Source organism: Polyodon spathula, chromosome 10 (genome assembly GCF_017654505.1).
Source record: "Polyodon spathula isolate WHYD16114869_AA chromosome 10, ASM1765450v1, whole genome shotgun sequence".
Taxonomy (NCBI): domain Eukaryota; kingdom Metazoa; phylum Chordata; class Actinopteri; order Acipenseriformes; family Polyodontidae; genus Polyodon; species Polyodon spathula.
In genome coordinates this window covers 12,936,557-12,957,876 of record NC_054543.1, presented here as the reverse complement: position 1 = coordinate 12,957,876, position 21,320 = coordinate 12,936,557, and the positions used below count along the sequence as shown (strand labels likewise).

At 36.9% G+C, this 21,320-nt stretch overlaps 1 protein-coding gene across 3 annotated transcripts in view; it reads left to right on the top strand.

Moving 5' to 3' along the window:
• The first annotated feature begins 526 nt into the window (after positions 1-526).
• Positions 527-21,320, top strand: part of parga (poly (ADP-ribose) glycohydrolase a) — a 65,656-nt gene continuing 44,862 nt past the window's right edge. Inside the window, exons 1-8 of one of the 3 annotated variants that reach the window (XM_041261112.1) lie at positions 527-606; positions 1,148-1,326; positions 2,344-2,410; positions 3,126-3,968; positions 6,955-7,135; positions 7,420-7,542; positions 7,634-7,717; positions 8,364-8,438. In XM_041261112.1, the coding sequence (XP_041117046.1) occupies positions 1,149-1,326; positions 2,344-2,410; positions 3,126-3,968; positions 6,955-7,135; positions 7,420-7,542; positions 7,634-7,717; positions 8,364-8,438 (1,551 nt within the window). In that variant the 5' untranslated portion in view covers positions 527-606; position 1,148. Of the gene's footprint in view, positions 607-745; positions 940-1,147; positions 1,327-2,343; positions 2,411-3,125; positions 3,969-6,954; positions 7,136-7,419; positions 7,543-7,633; positions 7,718-8,363; positions 8,439-21,320 lie in introns of those variants that run through there. The other 2 variants (XM_041261114.1, XM_041261115.1) reach the window with 2 other exon arrangements.

Here is a 21,320-nt window from a genome sequence, read left to right as displayed (position 1 = left end):
GCTAATACGAAATTAGTTTGGGAGCTACAATTACTTGAAACCATCATCTGCATCTTGTAGTCTTCTGGAGAGGGGTAATCAAATCTTGTGTTCCATGCATTGATTCTACATGTAAGCTTTAAGATCAGCCCTTTTAAAATGTTGTTCAGCATTGCTGGGATCAGCTATTAGCTTTCTAGTTTGGACAAGTGCCCCCCGTTAAAGCCACAGTCAGCTGTCATCGGTCTTCATTTTCTTGAAAGCAATAAAAAGCTAGCCAGTGGCTGAACTTCAGCAGGCACACAATTCCACATCCTTACTTGTGGAGAAAAAAAAAAAAAAAAAAAAAAATATCCCATTTAGAAAAAAAAAAAAAAAAAGTTTAAATATTTGAAAACCGCTGCGTAGAAATTGTTTTCAAACATACGTGTTTTGCCACTAGTCATGTTCATGTTCATTTTCGACTTCCTTGCGGAAACTAATCCCGCCCCGATCCATACCGACTTTACGATTGTGTTTTTGTGCTGCCTGTCGTAAAGTAGCTTGTCGAAAACTGAAGGAAAGCGATCTTGTGAGAAGCGACAGCCTTTGTGTTGGATTCTGTCGTAGGAAAATCTAAACATATAGGTATTGCAAAAATGCTAGTTAACACTTATAACATCCAAGCGGTGTAAATTTAGAGGATTGTGCTTCTTTCTTACGGGTGTTTTCTAGATGCTGCTTAATATTTTTAAGTGTGTTTTCAAATTGACACTCAATTTAAGTTGTACCATCTCTGGTATTTAATTTGGGAAAACAAAACGGTAGAAATCACGACAGTCACATCTACAGTTTTGAGTATGGCTAGAAAAATACTAGTCAGCTGTGTACAGAAATGGAGAAAGGAAGCTGTTAGCTTTGTTTTAAATCTCACAAGACGTACTATCAAAAGGACTTTACTCTTCTAACGAAATTTCTGTTGTGAGTGCAAGCTACTACTGCCAGTGATGATTTATTACTTGTTTATGTATGTATTTTGACACGAATATAACATAACCACGGTAATTAGGGTATCTATACCGGTACATTTATTACAGCTTTTCAAATATGTGACTTGTTACTGAAAACGTTATGATTTATAAATACACCCGTGTGTAATAAATAATGCTATGCGTTCTTATTGTTTAAGCATGACTGCAGTGTCTGATTGTGAACAACTAAGAAAGAGACCGAGGTTGGAAACTAACACCAGCAACACCTTTACTACAAGCACAACAAAGGGATCCAAGCTGCTGTCAAACACAAGGGTGGCACAGCAAGAGATTAGCTTGGACAGCATAGTATCTTGCATTCCTAATTCAAGCAAAGGTCTGTTTGTCTTCTGATACCAGTTTTTGCTTATTAATACTTATTTGCAACATGCTTTCCATGTTCAGAAACTAAACATATGCTGCTATTTAAACTTTTTGTTTATATATATGTATATTTTCATTCAATTATAAATGGATAGTTTAGGGATCCTAAAAGACAAGGGATTAGGCACTGGAAACAGCTTGTCATTGTATCTCTGAGTGCACCTCAATTACATATAGTCAAGCAGAAGTTGAAAACTGCTGAATTGTGTGTTGGTTATGCCAACTAGGGACACACGTATTTTACTTGTCATCTGAGATGGATTTAAATCCAGACCTCCATAAGTCACAGACGTGAGAGACCAGTAAATCTGCCTGCTGTACCACCTCAGCTCTTTGTTTGAAGCTTTACCTGGGGGGGGGGGGGGGGGGGATGGGAATGCTGATCATTTGTCCACACCATCAGTAAATGTTTTCATCGATTTATGACACATCACGCGTGCTCTGTGTCCCCAACCTGTGTATTTGTTGAATAATAATTTAAACATATATTGTGCAAGTCAGTATAGATAATGTATAATGTACCTTTCACAAATGCTATTTGTACAGAATTGCATTGCCTTTCACTGTCCAAAAAAATGTCATGGGTATCTGTTTTCTGGTAGCGTTAAGATTACAGGAATAGGTCATATCTAATAAAATTCACCTTCGCTTTATCATGCAAAATACAAAGCCCATTAGATCAGTGTTGTGACAGGTCTATAATAATGTTTGTATAGGGATAAGAAACCAGAACTGCACACATACAGTACCACACTGGAACCCTTTTCTTCATGTGGAACAATTTGGTCCACTTGGAATGACCTTGTAGACATTTTCTGCAGGTTGTGTGTGTGTGTGTGTATGTGTGTGTGTATATATATATATATATATATATATATATATATATATATATATATATATATATATATATATATTTGAACATATGTTTTTACAATGCTTCTGTTCATTTTTCTCCCCCATTGTTTTGCAGATAACAAACTCAAAACTGCTGATGCTTGTTGTGGCAGAAGGAAAGAACTGAAAATGGACACTGCAACGTAATCTGTCAATCTCTGTTTGGCTTTATGTTTTTGCTTGTGTGGTTTTACCCATTTGTAAGAATGATACTTCAATTGTAGATACATTCCAGTTTGATTTCTGTTCATTTAGACAGCATGAGGCTGCATTTTTATATAACAAAAATTAATGGAATTTTGTTTCGAACTTGATTTCACATTGACTATCACAGTTTTTGACTGAAATGTTACCTGCTTTTATTTATTTTTTTTAATTGAGAAGCAATGTTGGTTAATATTGTTTTGTAAATGTATATCTGAGGAACAATTCATATTTGCTGTCCCCAAAAGGATGAATATTCCAATCGAGTATAATATCAATAATAACTAAACAAGTTTACATGTTTTGATTGATATCACCGTGTAACAATTTATTTATTTTTTGTTCCTGGGTAGTAAGTGTTACTTTAGTATAAATACATGTTAATTTGGATTCATATGTTGTTATTTTCTGACTTTATGTGAATGAAAAGACACACATTTGCCTGTTTTCCCATTGGAAATAGTGATATTTTGAAATATCACTGTCCTGGTCACAAAAGCAAAGTTTGTGGGGAATAATAGCCATTTTCTATACTTTTGAGACATAAGCAATTAGGAAATAACACTTACTACCCAGGAACAAAAATTGTGTTACATAGAGTATTCAATATCACCTGACAGTTTGGATTCCATTCTTTGTTTTCTTTCTCTCTAGAAATATGAGCTCTAACAAAGAACTAGAAATGGGTGAGTCTAGAAAAGATCTTATGTTGGATACTGCTTTTGGGAAGGAAAAGATTCAGCAGAGAGATCCAGTCAGAGAAAATAATTTGGGCATGTCTAAAAATGAAGATCTTGAAGGCGTAGACAAATCAGTAGAGTTAGAGGCAATGGACGTTTCAACAAGCACCACATTGGAGGTGTCTGGTACAACGGCACATGGATTAGATAGTTCTGTCCAGAGAACAAAAGCTGACAATCAGAGAAATTTTACTTGTGAAAAAAGACCTAAGATCCCATGCACCATTGACACATGGCTAGAAAAGCCTAGAAAAGTGTGTCCAATAAAGATGGCAGGGAGTAACCTGAATATAGATTCTACTTCAGATCAGGGAGGTCAAGCAGTTAGTAAGAGTCTCCAAATAGATGAAGAAGATGTGGAAATGATGACTCCTGAGAGCCCTCCTGGCAACCCTGTGCTGTGTGAAGATAACCTGAGTCAGGCTGAAAAACAAGGCAGCCATTATAGAGCTTCTGAAGAATCCCCAGCTGTTGGAGATGAGATCTCCAGCAAGCAGAACTCTGACCCCAAGCTTGTGCTCACCACCAAAGAGGACGCTGTTGAAGAACCCACTGTGACCAAAAATTCCATATTGGCTGAGGGGAAAGGGGAAAGCAGAGAGGATGGAAAGACAGCAGCAGTGAACTCTAATAAGCCTGAGAAGACAGGAAGTCAACCTGGTCCCTCATCCTCATGTGCTGCAAAGTCTTCTGGAAAAAGGGAATCAAAAATTACTGATTTTTTCCAACAAAAGCAAGCAGAAACACCACCGACCTGGTAGGTTTTGTTTTTTCATGCAGTAGATTCCATTACAAGAAATGTATTTGTGATTCTAGTGTGGCTAGTTCAGTTCTGTCTTTCAATTATCTGACATACTGTAGCTGGGCTTCGGCTTTGATGGACTTAGAAACGAGTCATTCCATGCCAACTAAACCAGAAAAGGGACATTTCGTTGCCCCTCCGCCTCAGATTTTCCTAGAAAAATTAATATGGAGGTTTTCAGACGCTCTGAGTTCAGAAATGATAGCCATTATTTAAAAAAAAAATAAATAAAAAAAAAAAAAAAAAAAAATCCCCTTTGACCTGTGACTTGCAGAGGTCAATATAAAGTGAGAAAGGGACCTTGACCAGACAAATCACCCTTAGTGCAATTTAGATGCTACCATCATGTGTAGCACCTCATTCTACTCATATTGAGAAGGGCTTTTCAGAACAAAATACTAGGAGTACCCTATTTTTGCTATTTGTACCAAGTTTAGGCTGTAATAACTTGCATGGGGGGACTCCAAAAAATAATAATAAATATCCTGAATAAGATGCTAAAGATTTTAAAGACAAATCCATTAAACCAAAATACTATGCATTTACTAATGCGTTCATGACTAGTTTCTGAATTTTTGACTGCCAGTGCTTTTATTAGGTTATATGTACTATCCATTCATATTAGTTTGGTTTCTTTACTGAATACTGTAATAATATATGTGGAAACTGTAATAATTTCCATTTTTTTGTTCTGTTGTTTGTATGACGTGCATTATTTGAAGTAGATTGTTGCTGTCTTCAAGAAGGCTCTCTGTAGGTGAGAAATCGGCAAACGTTTCTGAAATATAGTCCTCTGGTGGGTGTGTCGTGCCAGTAAACAGAAAATACTTGGCCTACGCACTTTAACTTCACGACTGTTCATGATCCTGATTGGTTTAGTCTCTCCCAGGGTTTCGTTTTGCCTGTTTGTCATGTTTTTGATGAAATTGAAAGCCAAACTAAAAGTGATTTTAACTCGGAATGAATGTAAGAGCACTATGAAGGGGTGTGTGCTATGAACTGTTTATGTCTTGCATTTCAATGAGTAAGCGTATTTGGAGCAACCCAGGAAGAAGGACATGTGTTTGCAGTTCAGAATGAATTCCAAAGTGCAGAAAGATGTTGCTAAATATGAAAAGGTTCCACATGAAAACAATGTGCAGCTGGAATACTTGTTTTGTTATTGGGATTGTATTTATCACGATGGTCTGTAATCAATGTTTTTTTTTAATAATGATTCATAGTTTTTTCTCATTTTTTGTTTGTTTGAGGGTGTGAATAGCGTGTTGCAGAAACTATGTACAACAATGGTCTAGTTTTATTAAATGTGTCTCTTGGTATAAATGATGGGAAAAGAATGATTGTAGTTTGGCTGCATATTTAAAATAACTGGCTAGACCGGAAGGCAACAGTATAGAGTTTGTTTTTAAACAGGGTCCTTATTATATAAATATTTCCCAGACGGTGTTTTATGGCAGACAGAAGAACAGAAAATTGCAAAGCCAGCTTAAACTAGTGCATTACAAACAGACAACATTATTAACATTATAGAAGCAAACTAATCTTGTAAGGTGGGTCAGTTGGTACCTGAATAGGTAATTAGCTGAACTACCTGTTCATGTTTTACTAAACACATGGATTACATGAAAGAGTTCTTTTTTACATTACATTTGGTTAATTTACCAGTGTGAGCCCTGGTGTTCCGGTTGACATGCTGCACATTTGCTACAGTACCACATTTTAAAAACGAATTGTGCTTTCAAGACAGTACAGCAGAGTCAATTTTACATTTATCTATCAGACAGGGGTCTAAAGCTCAGAAGAATTCATTTGTGGGCTCTGCGGTTGTACATAGTGAGCAATTAGAAGTATCAGCAACCACATTTCCTCCAGCAGGGGTCTCTGTGGACCAAAGTATAGCCCATACACAAATGCAAAACAGCAAGTTAAAGGTGTACACCAAGGCCTTTCTTTACCTCATTAGCATAATAGCATCACCTTGTTGTCCTGTTGAATGCCTTACTTATCGGTTTGTAATTAGATCAGACCATTCTGATGAAGTTTGAGATCCAGCAACAAACAATTGTTCTTGAGTGTTTTTTTTTTAGTTGTTGACACTGTATGATTGACATATAAAAAGGAACTTTGCCACAGCTGTAGCCGTATTCACCACACTGAAAGCAAAATATCAGAATCAGAAGTCCTGTCCGTCACATTCTAAAGGTTATGTTCAGCCGCAACGGAGACCCTTGTAAGTGGATTTTCCTTAAATCTCACTTGGTACTGTATTTAATTAGTTTAATAAATATGTAACAAACATATTAGTATTAATTGTTTTAGTAGACCATTTAGTTCATGTAGTTCTGAATACAATCAACTGTGCAGTATTATTTGTGAACTTGCTGGCAATGGGTATCCCAGGCTTTTTGGATATACTGGTGTCACAGTTCATTTAGAAATGTAGAATCCTAACAGCATTGAGTTTAGGTTGTATCCCTAGTGAAGTGCACATGAAAGATGTGTTTTGTTTGAGGCGCAGCTGGTGTGACAAAAAAACACTAGGGCCTAATTTTGCCACTTTTCCAAAAGAGATAGATGAAGTGACATACAAGTGCCAGTTGAGATTTACCGGGTTCTAAAAAAAACCAGGCCTGTCTGTGAAATGGCAGTCCTTTTGTAATTAAGAGATTACACACCCCTTTTACAGTACGTGCAGCATATTGTACGTTTTACTTTCCTTAATTCTACTTTAAATAAGTAGTTCACAAATGACTTGTCAGGTGAATGCAAAAAAAATTTCTGTTGTTAATTGTATTATTCTCAGCATTGTTGTCGTCTTCTGTCACAGATGAGTTGCTCTGAAATTGATATATGATTCCACCCGAATGTTACCATTTAAGCTAATATGTCTCTTTCCACATCAGTTATTTATGAAATGTACATTTGTTATCTTTTCCAACAGTGAGAAGGCTCAATGTGAATTTAAAGACAGAAAACGTAGCAGGACACCACCTAACAGAGGGCCAACTCCTCCCGAGGCAAAGTGGCTGGGGACGCCCATTGATGAACTGAGGAGGATGCCAATGTGTGGCAGCGCACTACCACACTTGAAAGCAACACCGTGTCATTTAGTGATGATAAGGGTAAGATTGATTTTACTGCTAAGGTTCAATGCTGTAAATCTGAACAAAATAACCATTTAAACCTCTGTTTAAAAAGGTGGTTTACCAATAAACTCAGGTTTATATGCAGAACCTTATTCAATAAAGCCTATAAAATACAGTGCACTATAACTTTACAACTGTTACAGTGGTAAAGTGAAATAAACCACTTGAAACTTTTAATTTCAAGCAATATATTTAACCACATGTCAGATAATGTTGTTTTTCCAATTCAACTTAATTTTTTTTCTTGTATTATTTTACAGACTGACCTACTCCGAGAAGGAGAGGTCCCTGTTCCTTATCCCACCAAGTACAAGGACATCTGGGATGATGCCTATGTGAAGATGCCTTGTTCAGATAGGAATCTTTTCCCAGTGGAAAATGAAGTAGGCTAAGTGCAGCAATGTGTTTTTATTATTTTTTTATTGAAAAGAAGCCTTGGACAGCACTGATCAGTAGAAATTCTTGTTTCTGCAGGAAGGAAGTGCTGTGGTGCAAAGTCGATGGGAGCTGATTCAAAACTCTCTGCAAAGCAGGTTCAACAGTTCCCTGGATGTGACGGTAAAATTGATATGAACTAGGCTTCTGCTGTAATTAGTAGACCATCAAGCAACTGATTAGAATTGCTTTGCTGGGGGATGGTTTTGCGATCAGACCATTTACTGGTTTGTGTTCTTGTAAACCTTTCCTTATATTTATGCATTTTCTAAATTAGTAATTTTGGTAATGCAATATATAAAAATAATATAGATGAGTTGAGATGCAACCCAACATTGACCTGGACCCGTTTATTTGGGTTGAGCCTCTGTACGAGATGCAGTTTGAAGGTCTGTCTATTAATGTTGTGCAGAGAAAAAGCCAGCAGGTGACACAATTTCTCTGAAGTGTCCTTTACTAGTGAAAATCTCATAATGTATTGATCTTGAATAAAATGAGGTGGGTCTTCAATAAATTATAATATTAAGCATCAGTACACAAGAAACCAGATTTGTTTTATCAAAAGCATACTACACATTTCTGAGAGAATTTATAGTAAACACAATCACTTTCTTTGCACGTATCCTGCTTCCTCTTTTTCATGTTTTACTTAAATGTTATGTTGTAAATGATTTACATTCATACGTTGTTGTGTCCTATTGAACAGATATCTCTACAGAATAAAGAAATGCATTCTTCCATTTGACTTATTATTCTTGTTCCTTTTTAGGATGCAATATTGAGATACAATGTCAGATATGCAAAGAAGTGGGATTTCACTGCTCTTAATTTGCTTTGCACAGAGGTAAGGCATTGGATATTTATTACTCACTGGGGCTTTACTTTTATGTAACAAGTGGTCACTTTTTAACCTAAAAAGATAATTTAAAGCAACGCTGTGACATCTCCAGTGGTTAAAGAAATAGGCTTGTAACCAGCAGGTACCCGGTTCAAATCCCATCTCAGCCACTGGCTCATTGTGTGACCCTAAGCAAGTCACTTAACCTCCTTGTGCTCCGTCTTTGGGGTGAGACGTTGTTGTGACTCTGTAGCTGATGCATAGTTCATACATACTAGTCTCGTATCTTGTAAAATGCTTTGTGATGGTGGTTCACTATAAAAGGTGCTATATTATTATTATTATTATTATTATTATTATTATTATTATTATACACACTTTATATATATACACACATACATACATACACATACAGTACTGTGCAAAAGTTTTAGGCAGGTGTGAAAAAATGCTGTAAAGTAAGAATGCTTTCAAAAATAGACATGTTAATAGATTATATTTATCAATTAACTAAATGCAAAGTGAGTGAACAGAAGAAAAATCTAAATCAAATCCATATTTGGTATGACCACCCTTTGCCTTCAAAACAGCATAAATTCTTCTAGGTACACTTGCACAAAGTCATGGATTTTGTAGGCATATAGTCAGGTGTATGATTAAACAATTATACCAAACAGGTGCTAATGATCATCAATTCAATATGTACGTTGAAACACAATCATTAACTGAACAGAAACAGCTTTGTAGGAGGAATAAAACTGGGTGAGGAACAGCCAAACTCAGCTAACAAGGTGAGGTTGCTGAAGACAGTTTACTGTCAAAAGTCATACACCATGGCAAGACTGAGCACAGCAACAAGACACAAGGTAGTTGTACTGCATCAGCAAGGTGTCTCCCAGGCAGAAATTTCAAGGCAGACAGGGGTTTCCAGATGTGCTGCCCAAGCTCTTTTGAAGAAGCACAAAGAAATGTGCAACGTTGAGGACCGTAGACACAGTGGTCAGCCAAGGAAACTTACTGCAGCAGATGAAAGACACATCATGCTTACTTCCCTTCGCAATCGGAAGATGTCCAGCAATGCCATCAGCTCAGAATTGGCAGAAAACAGTGCGATCCTGGTACACCCATCTACTGTCCGGAGAAGTCTGGTCAGAAGTGGCCTTCATGGAAGACTTGCAGCCAAAAAGCCATACCTCCGACGTGGAAACAAGGCCAAGTGACTCAACTATGTACGAAAACTCTCAAACTGAGGTGCAGGAAATGGCAGCAGGTGCTCTGGACTGATGAGTCAAAAATTGAAATATTTGGCTGTAGCAGAAGGCAGTTTGTACCCGAAGAGCTGGAGAGCAGTACACAAATGAGTGTTTGCAGGCAACAGTGAAGCATTTCTGCAAATGGTGTTGGGGATTTGGTCAGAATTGATGGTCTCCTCAATGCTGAGAAGTACAGGCAGATATTTATCCATCATGCAATACCATCAGGGAGGCATCTGATTGGCCCCAAATTTATTCTGCAGCATGACAACGACCCCAAACATACAGCGAAAGTCATTAAGAACTATCTTCAGCGTAAAGAAGAACAAGGAGTCCTGGAAGTGATGGTATGGCCCCCACAGAGCCCTGATCTCAACATCATTGAGTCTGTCTGGGATTACATGAAGAGAGAGAAGCAGCTGAGGCTGCCTAAATCCACAGAAGAACTGTGGTTAGTTCTCCAAGATGTTTGGGCCAACCTACCTGCTGAGTTCCTTCAAAAACTGTGCAAGTGTATCTAGAAGAATTGATGCTGTTTTGAAGGCAAAGGGTGGTCACACCAAATATTGATTTGTTGAGATTTTTCTTCTGTTCACTCACTTTGCATTTTTTAAATTGATAAATATAAACTATTAACATGTCTATTTTTGAAAGCATTCTTACTTTACAGCATTTTTTCACACCTGCCTAAAACTTTTGCACAGTACTGTATATATACACACACACACAAACACAGTGTATGCATAACATGTGAAATAAATACCTGTAGCCTTGTTTTTCTGGTCATAAGCTGTTTGTCTTTTTAAATTTAGTAGTAAATGTTTGAAATGTCAGCTAGTTGAGAATGGAAGCCTTGCATGCACAAGTCATCAAGGACTGTAGATGGCCCATTATCATTAAATAATTTTGTCAGGGCAAATTAAATAGAGCGGTATAGGATATCGTACTAAATGTGAAGTATTATTAGACAGGGTTCCATATCAATCAGTTATTCTTGGATCACAGAACTATTTATTCACTGTACCCTTTCAGATTTAACTGCTGTATAGAGGATAAAGGGGTAAGAATTTCAAACCTTGTTGTTCGTTTAAAATTGACTAAACTATATGCCTTCATTTATTTACGTTATGGCTATTAAATATACTGTATTAAGCAAATAATTTAAGCCTTTATTTTATTTAAATATATTTTTTTAGATCATTAAATTTGATAAGCTCAACCCACTATGATCTAATTATGTGGATTCTATTTATAAATCCATTTAAATGTACATCTTTTGAAAAATTAAACATACTGCATTGAATGTAGGACACATGCGCTTTTACAAATATTGGGAGAATTTACAGGTTGCATACCGTTTTATATAGAGTAAATCTGTCATGTAGTATGCTATTGTGATACAAAAGATGCATAATGCAGCAATGTTAAGATGTTATGCACAGGCAGAAATATATTACTGTAAGAGCATTTGCTAATGGTTACATGATGTGTATTATTTGCTCATTAAATACCAAGACATTTTAGCACTTGTATTTATAAACAAATAGGTGGGCCTATTTCTAGTCTTGTTAGTGCTTTCTAAAACATGCTGTCAACCTTGTTACCTGGGGCATACCAGTCCAGCATCTTAACCATGAGCAGTTTCTATACAGAGCTGAAGTATTTATTGTCCTTTGTGCACTCTTTTGCACTGCTGGAGTCAATCTGATCCTGATCACTTTGTCTTTCACCTAAGACAGCTAGAGTATATATTAATTATTGTATTTAATGAGTCATTGTGGTAGATTGTATTTTCAAGGCTAAGGTTATGTTTTACCATGCGAATGAGAAAAAAGTGTGATGCACAAAAAAAAAAAAAATCTGCAGCTTGTACATGTTCTATGAAAAGCCCACTAAACCTTTAACCTTTGGCAATTATCATTGTCAGTATAATATATAGTTGACCCTTATTTCTCGGTTCTGATTAGACAGTAGACTGTTGCCAAGATATGTAGGGCTGTTGTTCGTCTATGCTAATGTTAGTCCACCTCCTGCCATCCTCCTAAGAACTAATTCAGCATGTTTTATAGCTCTCCTGTGTAGCATTCCACTAAATTAATCCACAGACGTCTTCCTATAATTTATATTCTAAAATTAATCGATACACTTAATGTTGTAATTTTTCACATAAAAAATGACAAATAGTCAAATACATCACAGTCTGAAGGTCATTGTGCAATGAATGAAATCTTCAGAAATGTACTGTTAGTGTGTCTCTGTTCTTTTTCTCATAAAAAAAATGAAATTATCCCGAGCATTAATTTAGAAAATATGTGTGCCTATCACATTCAAACCCCTTTATGGCTTTAAGAGCTATTTTGTGAACTATAAGAATAATCAAAGTAGGACAACAGGCAGTTCTGTGCAATTTCCTGGATTGGTTCATTTGTTGTGAAAACTCACTGTTTTAACGTTCTTGGATTTATGTTCATGGGCACAGCTGACAGAATAGGCGCAGGTGTTCTCAGCTTTTTACAAGGTAGATTCACATATTCAACTTCATTGGTGTGAACATTGGCCAGAAACAAGACTGTATCTTGAACTTCTTCAAACCTTTTGGAATGTCTTATGGTTCATGTTTTCTAGGGCTTTCATTACTTTCTGTCTATTACTGTTATTTGTTGAACGTTATAGTCTTTAGGCAAGGGATATGTTGATATACAGACAATATTCAAGTGTGTTAGACTTTTGTGTAACCTGTCATAGATGAGGAATCATAATATATACAGTGGCATTATTGAATCAGTTTTCTTGCTATTCCCAAACATTTGCCACTATACAGTATATTTACAATATGTAATATTGGAAGGTTATTTAGAGCTGCATGTCTGTGACTATTAATATACAGTGTGCTGTTTGCTAGTGCTAGAAGACTCTGTTCTGCCTGCATGGGAATGGCAATGAATTACTGTCATTTCGATGAAAATGTGCTGTTCTTACCAGCTTGCACCTGGCTCTACTTCTTTCTCTGAAGCTCCCAGTGTAGACTAATTAAGAAAAAGACAGTCGCAAAGCATGAAATCAACAGCTGTCTCCGATGGGCCGTATCGGGAGATGGGATCATGCATATATAGCATTTGAAAGGCAGTTATACTTTGTTTTAAGTGACAGGTTATTTCCTTGCAAGCTCTATTGCTTCCCTTAGGAGCAGGTCTTAAAAATCTTTATTTGAAGTAATTGTATCTGAGCCTTAAAAAAAGAGACTAAAACAGGGACCTTTGAATAAATAAATTTGTTCTAGAAGTGTTTGGGATTTGCTTTTAATTAATAAAACATGCTACACTCCCACTATCTAAAAGCAGAATTTAACTGGTTTCTAAAGGGTCATGTACAAGGCTTGTGCAAATAATTAGAAACCAGGAGTTAAGAGACTTTGGCTCTTCAGAATGGACCATCACAAATTACTTCCTCATGAAGTCAGTAAATCCTTACATTATTAAAGCATATAAAACACAGTGAAATGTTTCATTGTATAAAACACAAACACACACACACACACACACACATGCACACACACACAGTCCTTTCATTTTCATTTAAAGTAGGAGGCTAGAAATCCTAAGTAGAAGGCAAGGGGATCCTCCCTTAACACGGGTGCAGGTAGCAACGCCCCCCACCAAAAATGAATTTCAGGGTTTTGCAGGGGTCTAAAACTGCATATCCTGGGCCTAAATATGTTCCTTAATAGGAACCCAAAATGCAAAATAAGTGTATGACTGTTAGTTTTCTTATGATTTTAGGAGTTGAGTTTTAAAGAGCAAATACAATTTGCTTATGTGTCTGAAAAGTAATTACAAAATAATTAATTTATATTAGAATTTTAAAACTACAAACTTGTCTTCGCACACAGTAAATTTTAAAGTAAGTTAAATCCACATATTTAAGCAAACTGTTTGGTTTTGCAATAATTTATTACACAGAAAAAAAAAAAGTGATGAAAGAAAGACCGAACCAGACACGAATGAAACAGATAAATTCTATTTAAGGCACAAAAAATAAACAGTGTCACATTATATTGATATCATAATACCAGGTGAGACAGAAGGTAAGCCATAAACTTTATTTTGTTTTCTGTTTTTTAATGTATTCAATTTTTTCCTTTGTATATTTATACAAAAAAAAAACAAGACACATTTTAAGTTTCAAAAAATATTCATGGAACCAACCAGTCCTTACATTTATTTTGAGTCTTCCAAGATTCTGAGTTTACATACTTTCCCATGTCGCCGTTTAATAACTAAATAAGTAATACATTTTTAAAAATGCGCTTGCGAGAACTGAGATTGAGCACTGTTGATTTTACAGTTTTCAGAAGTTTGTTTCTGTTGCATTTTCTGTAAACATTAATGTGATTTCTACAGTAAGTTGTAATATTTTTTTCTTTCATTAGTAATATTTTTTAAATTCTGTTAACTGAGGCTTGATTAAAATAAATACAAATAAAAAAATAAATAATGTATTGGCATTTACTGGAACAACATAGCTTGAAAATAAAAGTCCAGTACATAAATATCAAGTTACAGGTTTATGAAATGGAAAAACATGGAAGCTACTTCAAATGGAAAAGAGTAACGTGTTGAAACGGAAAGTCACTTTGGTCTACAAATTACATACACAAATGATTTTGGATATTTCTTATTCATTTTATTAATACAGATTAGCACAAACTGACATACTGCTTCTTTAGGAGATTAGCATGAGCTAATGTAGGAAATCTGGCGCAGCATCCTTTTTTGGCTGGTGCTTGCAGTCTGCCACAGAACACTGCAATACACGGCCTACTAGCTTTAATTTGTATTAAATTAAAGTATGACTACTTGCTGTAGAAATCACATTAATGTTTATGTAGTACCCTGACAGTGGCGGCTCGTGAACTTTGAGAGTGGTGGGGCATCGGAGAACTAACTCTTATTTTATCCCCCAACCATAACTCCCCATATTTCACCTCTCCCAAATACATGTATAATCTTGAATCCTTACTGTTTGGTATTCAAGTACCAGAATTTGGGTTTGTATGGAGCCCAACATGTTTTAATCCCATTTAGCATGGACATACATAGTGTGGCATGGGAGCCATGTTTAGCAGTACCTGAATTATAATGCTTGGCATTTTTATCACTCGTGGTTGATGGGCCCGAAACAACCCTAAATGAAGACAAAGTTAGATTATTGGGGAGATGCAATATGAATTGTTAGTTGAGATTAAAAGTTACCAGAAAATGCATGAGGATACCAGGTCAGTCAGGTGTTGTAGCTATACATTTACAATGAAAATTAAATAAAATACCTATATGCCTTCTGACAAAATGTGTCGTATTTTACTGTGATTTTTCAGGTTAGGAATTTAAAAGGTTTCACTTTAGCAGTAGGGTTCTATTGCTGTCCCTGCCATCGCTATACGTCACCCTTTAGTTAATGCAGAAACTTGCTCTGTGTCCTTTATCTAAAATAATTTGATTGTGTGAGTCATTTTTAATTTTTTTAATTTTTTTTTTTTATCTGGGTCGATAACTCTTGTCATTTTAAAACTCAATCTAATTTAATGAAAAATAATTATAAGGAAAGCTAATCAAACCCATTAATAAAGAGTAGCTTGTTCTAATGAAGGATGAACTGTTGCACTGCTGCTGGGTGCTGTTATTGAAGCATGTGGGCTCTCTCTCTCTTTCTCTCTCTCGCTCGCTCTCTCTCTCTCTCTCTCTCTCTCTCTCTATATATATCTATATCTATCTATCTATATATCTATCTATATATATCTATCTATATCTATCTATATATATATATATATATATATATATATATATATATATATATATATATATATAAAATATATTTTTTTTCCCTCAAATCTAAGGCAGTAAGTCACTGGAGAGCCGTCAAGGTCAGGTACAGTGCACCACTCGCCATTCATCAAATCACGAGTGGTGTTCATTAGGTCTCCTCGGTACAGTGCTGGCTTTTAGGCTGTCTGATTTGTTTGTTTTATTAAGCATCACCATAGTTGTAATTCCACCTCCGGCCCTGATGATGTGTTTAAATCTGATCTGTGATCCAAGATGGCCAACATATTGTGGTCATGTGACTTTTTGGTGTAACTAACATTTTACCATATTGGCTTACTCGTACAAACTTGTATTCTGTGATTCTCTATGTCATGTTTTAATTGTAAATGTGTTGGTGACCATAACCTCTTACCTAAGACGGTTATAGTTCTGGGGTACAGTAACTTAACACTTTGATTTACTGTTTTAAAATTGGTACAGCTATATTCTATGATTCTCAATTAAGTAACGTTAACAATGTTCTTACATTTCCTCTGCCACTTTTTAAATTTTTTTTAATTAGTCGTCACCAATGGTTTTTACGCCGGTTCTCTCCCCAGTTTGGAATGCCCAATTATTATTTTTATCCCGGTTCACCGCTGCAACCCCCCGCTGACTCGGAGCGGTGGCTGAATCACCATGTACTGTGAATGTGCATTGTGACAAACATTAACAAAATATTGACACTCAATTTGCTGACAAATATAGAAGGCAGAGGCTATCTCATGAAGTACATTGCAGTAACTTGTTTATTTGCTGCCCGTTGTGCCCATAATTCTTGACACTTTCTGTAATATCCAGGTTTATTGATTCTTGTTCTTTTTAAACATTTAAAGTTATCTTTGTAGGTATCCAGTAGGGGGCACTGTTAACTAGCTGCATTTCTGTTCAGGCTTGCTTTACAACACACCTATCAGCAAGTGCTGTTTATTTTTTAGGTTTAATCCTAAAGTGTCTACATTTTTACTGTTTTACTTCATATATGTATATATGTGTATATATATATATATATATATATATATATATATATATATATATATATAAATTAAAAATAAATATTTAAAACACACATTGCTTCTCACACCAGTTTGGTTGTTTCCTGCAGTGCAAACCTGCACCTTCAGTTTCTGAAAGGTTTACATGTCAATTGATTATTTTATTACCAATGAGACTTTAAAAGTGAGTTTTTTGTGTTTAAATACATGTTGTCCCTGTTTTGCTTCCCTGAAATGCCCAATGCACATTTTTACTCTTTGATACACCCACTTGCTGATCAGGAGGACTGAAACTCAATGTTTAATCTCTGTTCAACCACTCAGGCTAATCACCATTTTTCACCCACCTAGCCTAAGCAGTGGCTATTGCCAACCCTGGACTCAAGCCTAAGTGCCAATTGACTTTTATTCCTAACCGCGCAGGAGCCCAGAGGCAAATGCAGTGCTCCCTGCCATACTATTCTTCCTCATCCCGCATGGCTTTTCCTGGCTTTATTTATTTATTTAACTTAAATTAGCATTGGTTTATTGTATTAATACAAGATATTTAATTTTGCGATATTTAATTGCATGTAAGCATGCCAAACGTTTCAATGTTCAGAAAAAGCGAACTTGCTCCACTTGGAAGTACACACTGCAGTGCACTGGATTGCTTATGTGGTTAGGCACCGGATGGTTCAGGGCTGCATTTCAGACCTGTCATTCACCAAAGGGAATGGCTATTCCATCTTTAATAATGTAACAAGCTTTTTGAGGTCAGACGTGATCCAATGTACAAAGCCTTTCAGAATAGTTCTGATGAACCTCAGGACCTTTTAAATGTAATTAATGGCAGTTTACTGCAATTCTTTTGACTTTGTTTTGATTGGCTTGAGGTTTGTTTTTTAAGGAGATCCATTTCAGGATTTAAATTTTTAATATTCCATTTATCTTTGCTTTCAGGTTTAATTAGGTCAGGTTTAATTTTTTTTTTATTCTACTAATTTGGCTAGATGTCTATCTGTTTTTCATTTTAATAGAACTAGATTTACTGAATGTCTGAAATCTAAATTGAACCTAATGCTACTGTGAGTATATTATTTGAACCAACAAAAAATTGCCGAACCATCCATCAATCTTAACAAGTGTTAAGTTATTTGCTAAGGTAGGCTTTTTTTTTCTTTGTTAAAAAAAAAAAAACCCAGCTGTGACAAAGATAAAAATTGAAGGTTCAGTAGTAACATAAGGACTATAATCAACGATGGTTATAATCAGTGTTTACTACTTCAGCAGGGAAAGTAATCAATTATTTTATAATTTTATTGAAAACTCTAAATATCACAAACCTTATTGTAGTTGTAAGGTTTTTTGTCGCCTTGAAGATTATGCACTTCAATGCAAACAGGTCTTTGACTTTGATTTTGAGTGATATGGTAGAAAATATTGTACCTTACCTGATTTATGGCTCCCAGATTATGTAATATAATCAGTTGGAACTAATAGTTTTAAAAGGTCCTGTGTCGATTCAAATGAAAAAAAGAATGAAAAAGACCTTCAGCTGTCCTGGCTGCTCATGACAAGCTTACACCCAATCGACAGCTTTCTTGCAGGGGGTAATAGTTTGTATCTTGTCTTGTTTCTTTCTTACTAATTTTATAATAATTTGGTGCCTACTGAGATACTGAACTACAGTACAACAGTCTGTTTTGCATTTTAATAGACCTAGGTTATTTTCTAAATCTTAAATTGTACCCAATGTGAGTATTATTTGAGCCAACAAAAAAATGCTAAATCATTGGTCAGTCTTAACCGTAAAGGTCTATGTGATTTGTTTAGCAGTCATTATTTTTCTGTTTAACAAACCTGCTTTAGCCAGTATTTAAAATATGTATAAGGTTCAGTAGTGCATTTAATATGGGCTTGTGGCAAAGTGCCCGCCCCTGTGTGTATTTTCTGTTATATGTTGTGTGTTCGGTGAGTGGAGAACGGGATAGTCTAATAGGTAAACCGGAGATAATAATTGTAATCGTATTAAGTAAATATCTGCTCACCGTGTTTGTCTGTATAGTCAGTTTTGTTTCTTTTTCTTTTGGCGAATGTGCCATGTCCTGTGTTTTTGTTTGTTACAACCTTTTTATTTACTGTTCTGTTCACTCATTAAACGCTGAGCGAAACTATGGAGAGAATGCCTGCTGGTATCACTTCCCCAACCAGTAGAGGATGAATGCCTGCTGGGTCTCCGTCCACCAGCAGAGGGTGAATGCCTGCTGGGTCCCTTTCAACCAGCAGAGGATGAATGACTGCTGGTATCACTTCCCCAACCAGCAGAGGATGAATGCCTGCTGGTATCACTTCCCCCACCGTCACGAGGAGAGGAGCTGGAGCTGCCTCTACCTCCATCACCATCAGGGGGTGAGGAGCAGGAGCTGCCTCTCCCTGCACCAGAAAGACCAGGAATAGATGCTGGCAGTCTTGCATAGGTTGCTGAAGGAAGCATGGGGAAGAACCGCCCGGCTGCAGTGGCCGAGAAGAGGGCCAACACCCGCACCCCAGTCCTGACTCCCTCCCTCGCTTCGCCCAAGGTTGCCTGCCTCGCTTCGCCCAAGGATGCCTGTCTTGCTTCGCCAGGGGTTGCCAGCCGCTCCTCATCGCCTGGGATCGCTGCAACTGCTTCGCCAGGGGTCGCAGTCAGCTCTTCTTGGCCGCAGGGTTCAGTGTGGCCGGAGCTCCACCAGAGGGAGCTGCCGGCTATGAAAAGGGGGGAGAGGTCAGGAGACCACCTTTCCCCACAGCAGTTTCGCTACAGGAGTTCTGGGGGCAGGAGTCTCCACAGAGGGAGCTGCCGCTATAAAGAGGGGAGAGGTTAGGAGACCACCTTCCCCCGCAGCAGTTTAGCTGCCGGAGATCTTAGTGGAGGTCTGGAGACCAACAACCCCAGCAGCTTTTCCGCTGCTAGACTTACCCCGGCTGAAGGAGTCAGTCTGGGACAGCCGCAGTATTGGGAGCATTTCCGCTGCCAGTGGTACAGCAGGAGGAGAGATTCGCCCTACTGTCAGCACGTCTGCTGACAGCATGGCCAGTAGCAGCCTGGCTACTGGCAGCACTGCCGCCCGTCAGCCCCTTAAAGTCTCTGTTCTTGGCCCAGGACTTTGAGCGAGACTTTGGGGATTTTAAGGGGGGAGGTGGCCATTGAGGCCATGTGTGCTTTGCACAAGGGAGGGTGTATGTGGCAAAGTGCCCGCCCCTGTGTGTATTTTCTGTGTATATGTTATGTGTTCGGTGAGTGGAGAACGGGATAGGAGAGGGAGGTAATAATTGTGATATTAATTGTAATCGTATTAAGTAATATCTGCTCACCGTTTTTGTCGTATAGTCCGTTTTGTTTGTCTTTTTTGTTTTGGCAAATGTGCCATGTCCTGTGTTTTTGTTTGTTACAACCTTTTTATTTACTGTTCTGTTCACTCATTAAACGCTGAGCGAAACCATTCACTTTTCCCATACAGGGAAAGGAACTTGTAATCGATCATTTTTTATTTTACTGAAAATTGTAAACATTCTAAAAAACAAATTTTCCTTCCCAAGACAACCCTAAACCCTACTGACAATGTTATTGCTGGGATTCTAATTCTGTGTGGAACCTGTGTGTATATGTAAGATGTAATGAAGCCCATTTACAGCTTCTCTAGATTAAACACTATAAAAAAAATTTAAAAAATTTAAAAAAAGCTTTTCTTCTGCATCTCCCCAATCTCCCCATTATGGCAGGATTAGAAGACAAGGTTATGTCCAGCTTCTTTGGTATAAGTTATGTGGTTTGGGATAATGGGATGTCTGAGTTAAGAGTATTTCTGGTTGGACTTTACAGTTAACAAATGCAATGCTTTATCTTTTTTTTTTCCTGTGGATTTAAAAGTCAAACGCCTAAAGGTCTTGGCCTTTTTGTTATGTTTGTTATTGAATTTACAATGGTATTAACAATGTAATTGTTGAATCTGTGATTTATAGCAGAAGAATATTTTATTCATTTTTCACTGCTTACAAAGTGTTCTACCCTAAAGCGGCAAAGAAATGGAACTATATTAAATAATGCCAGCCACTTGCAATAAACTCTTCAGACTTAATTAAATTTTCAAAACATCTCAGAAAAGCTACAATAATTGTCAAGAGGTGAAAAGCCTCGGAGACCGTATAGTACTTTGATTGGCAGATGAAGTGTAATGGCTATAAAAAAAAAGAAATACGAATTAGCCCTTGTCTTGTAAACTGTCTTCCTAGTTTTCAGAAATGAATGTGTCAGCCTCTAGTTTTTGATAAATGTCAGAAACGCTCTCCCTTTACCAAATAAGGTCCCTCGCTGCATAATACGGTGCTATGATTAAATAAAAAGTCACATATGTGTGTTCCCTCCCTCGTGTTTTTTACAGTGTATGTTTTATTGCTCTCTTGCCCATCTTTTAATCAGGAAGAGGCTCAGTAATTGAAGATGGGGTTGACAGCTGAGGACATTTCCAATCACGTTAATAGTGGTGGGAGTAAATAAGAGGTGGAGAGGGCAATAGTTTTTACGCCCATCCGTCCCCCCCAAAACCACCAGCTGGGAGGCAGTAAAAAATGCTTTCAAGATATAAAGCATACTTGAGTTGTCCTTTTTAAAGTGTAGGGTGATTTTCTTATTTTCAATCAGGCATAAATACATGAAATAGTTGTTATACTGTATGAAGAAAAAGTTAGTTTGTCATGGCATGTTTACACAGTCATTTCTAATATAATTTATAATACAGGACAAAAAAAAGTAATGCT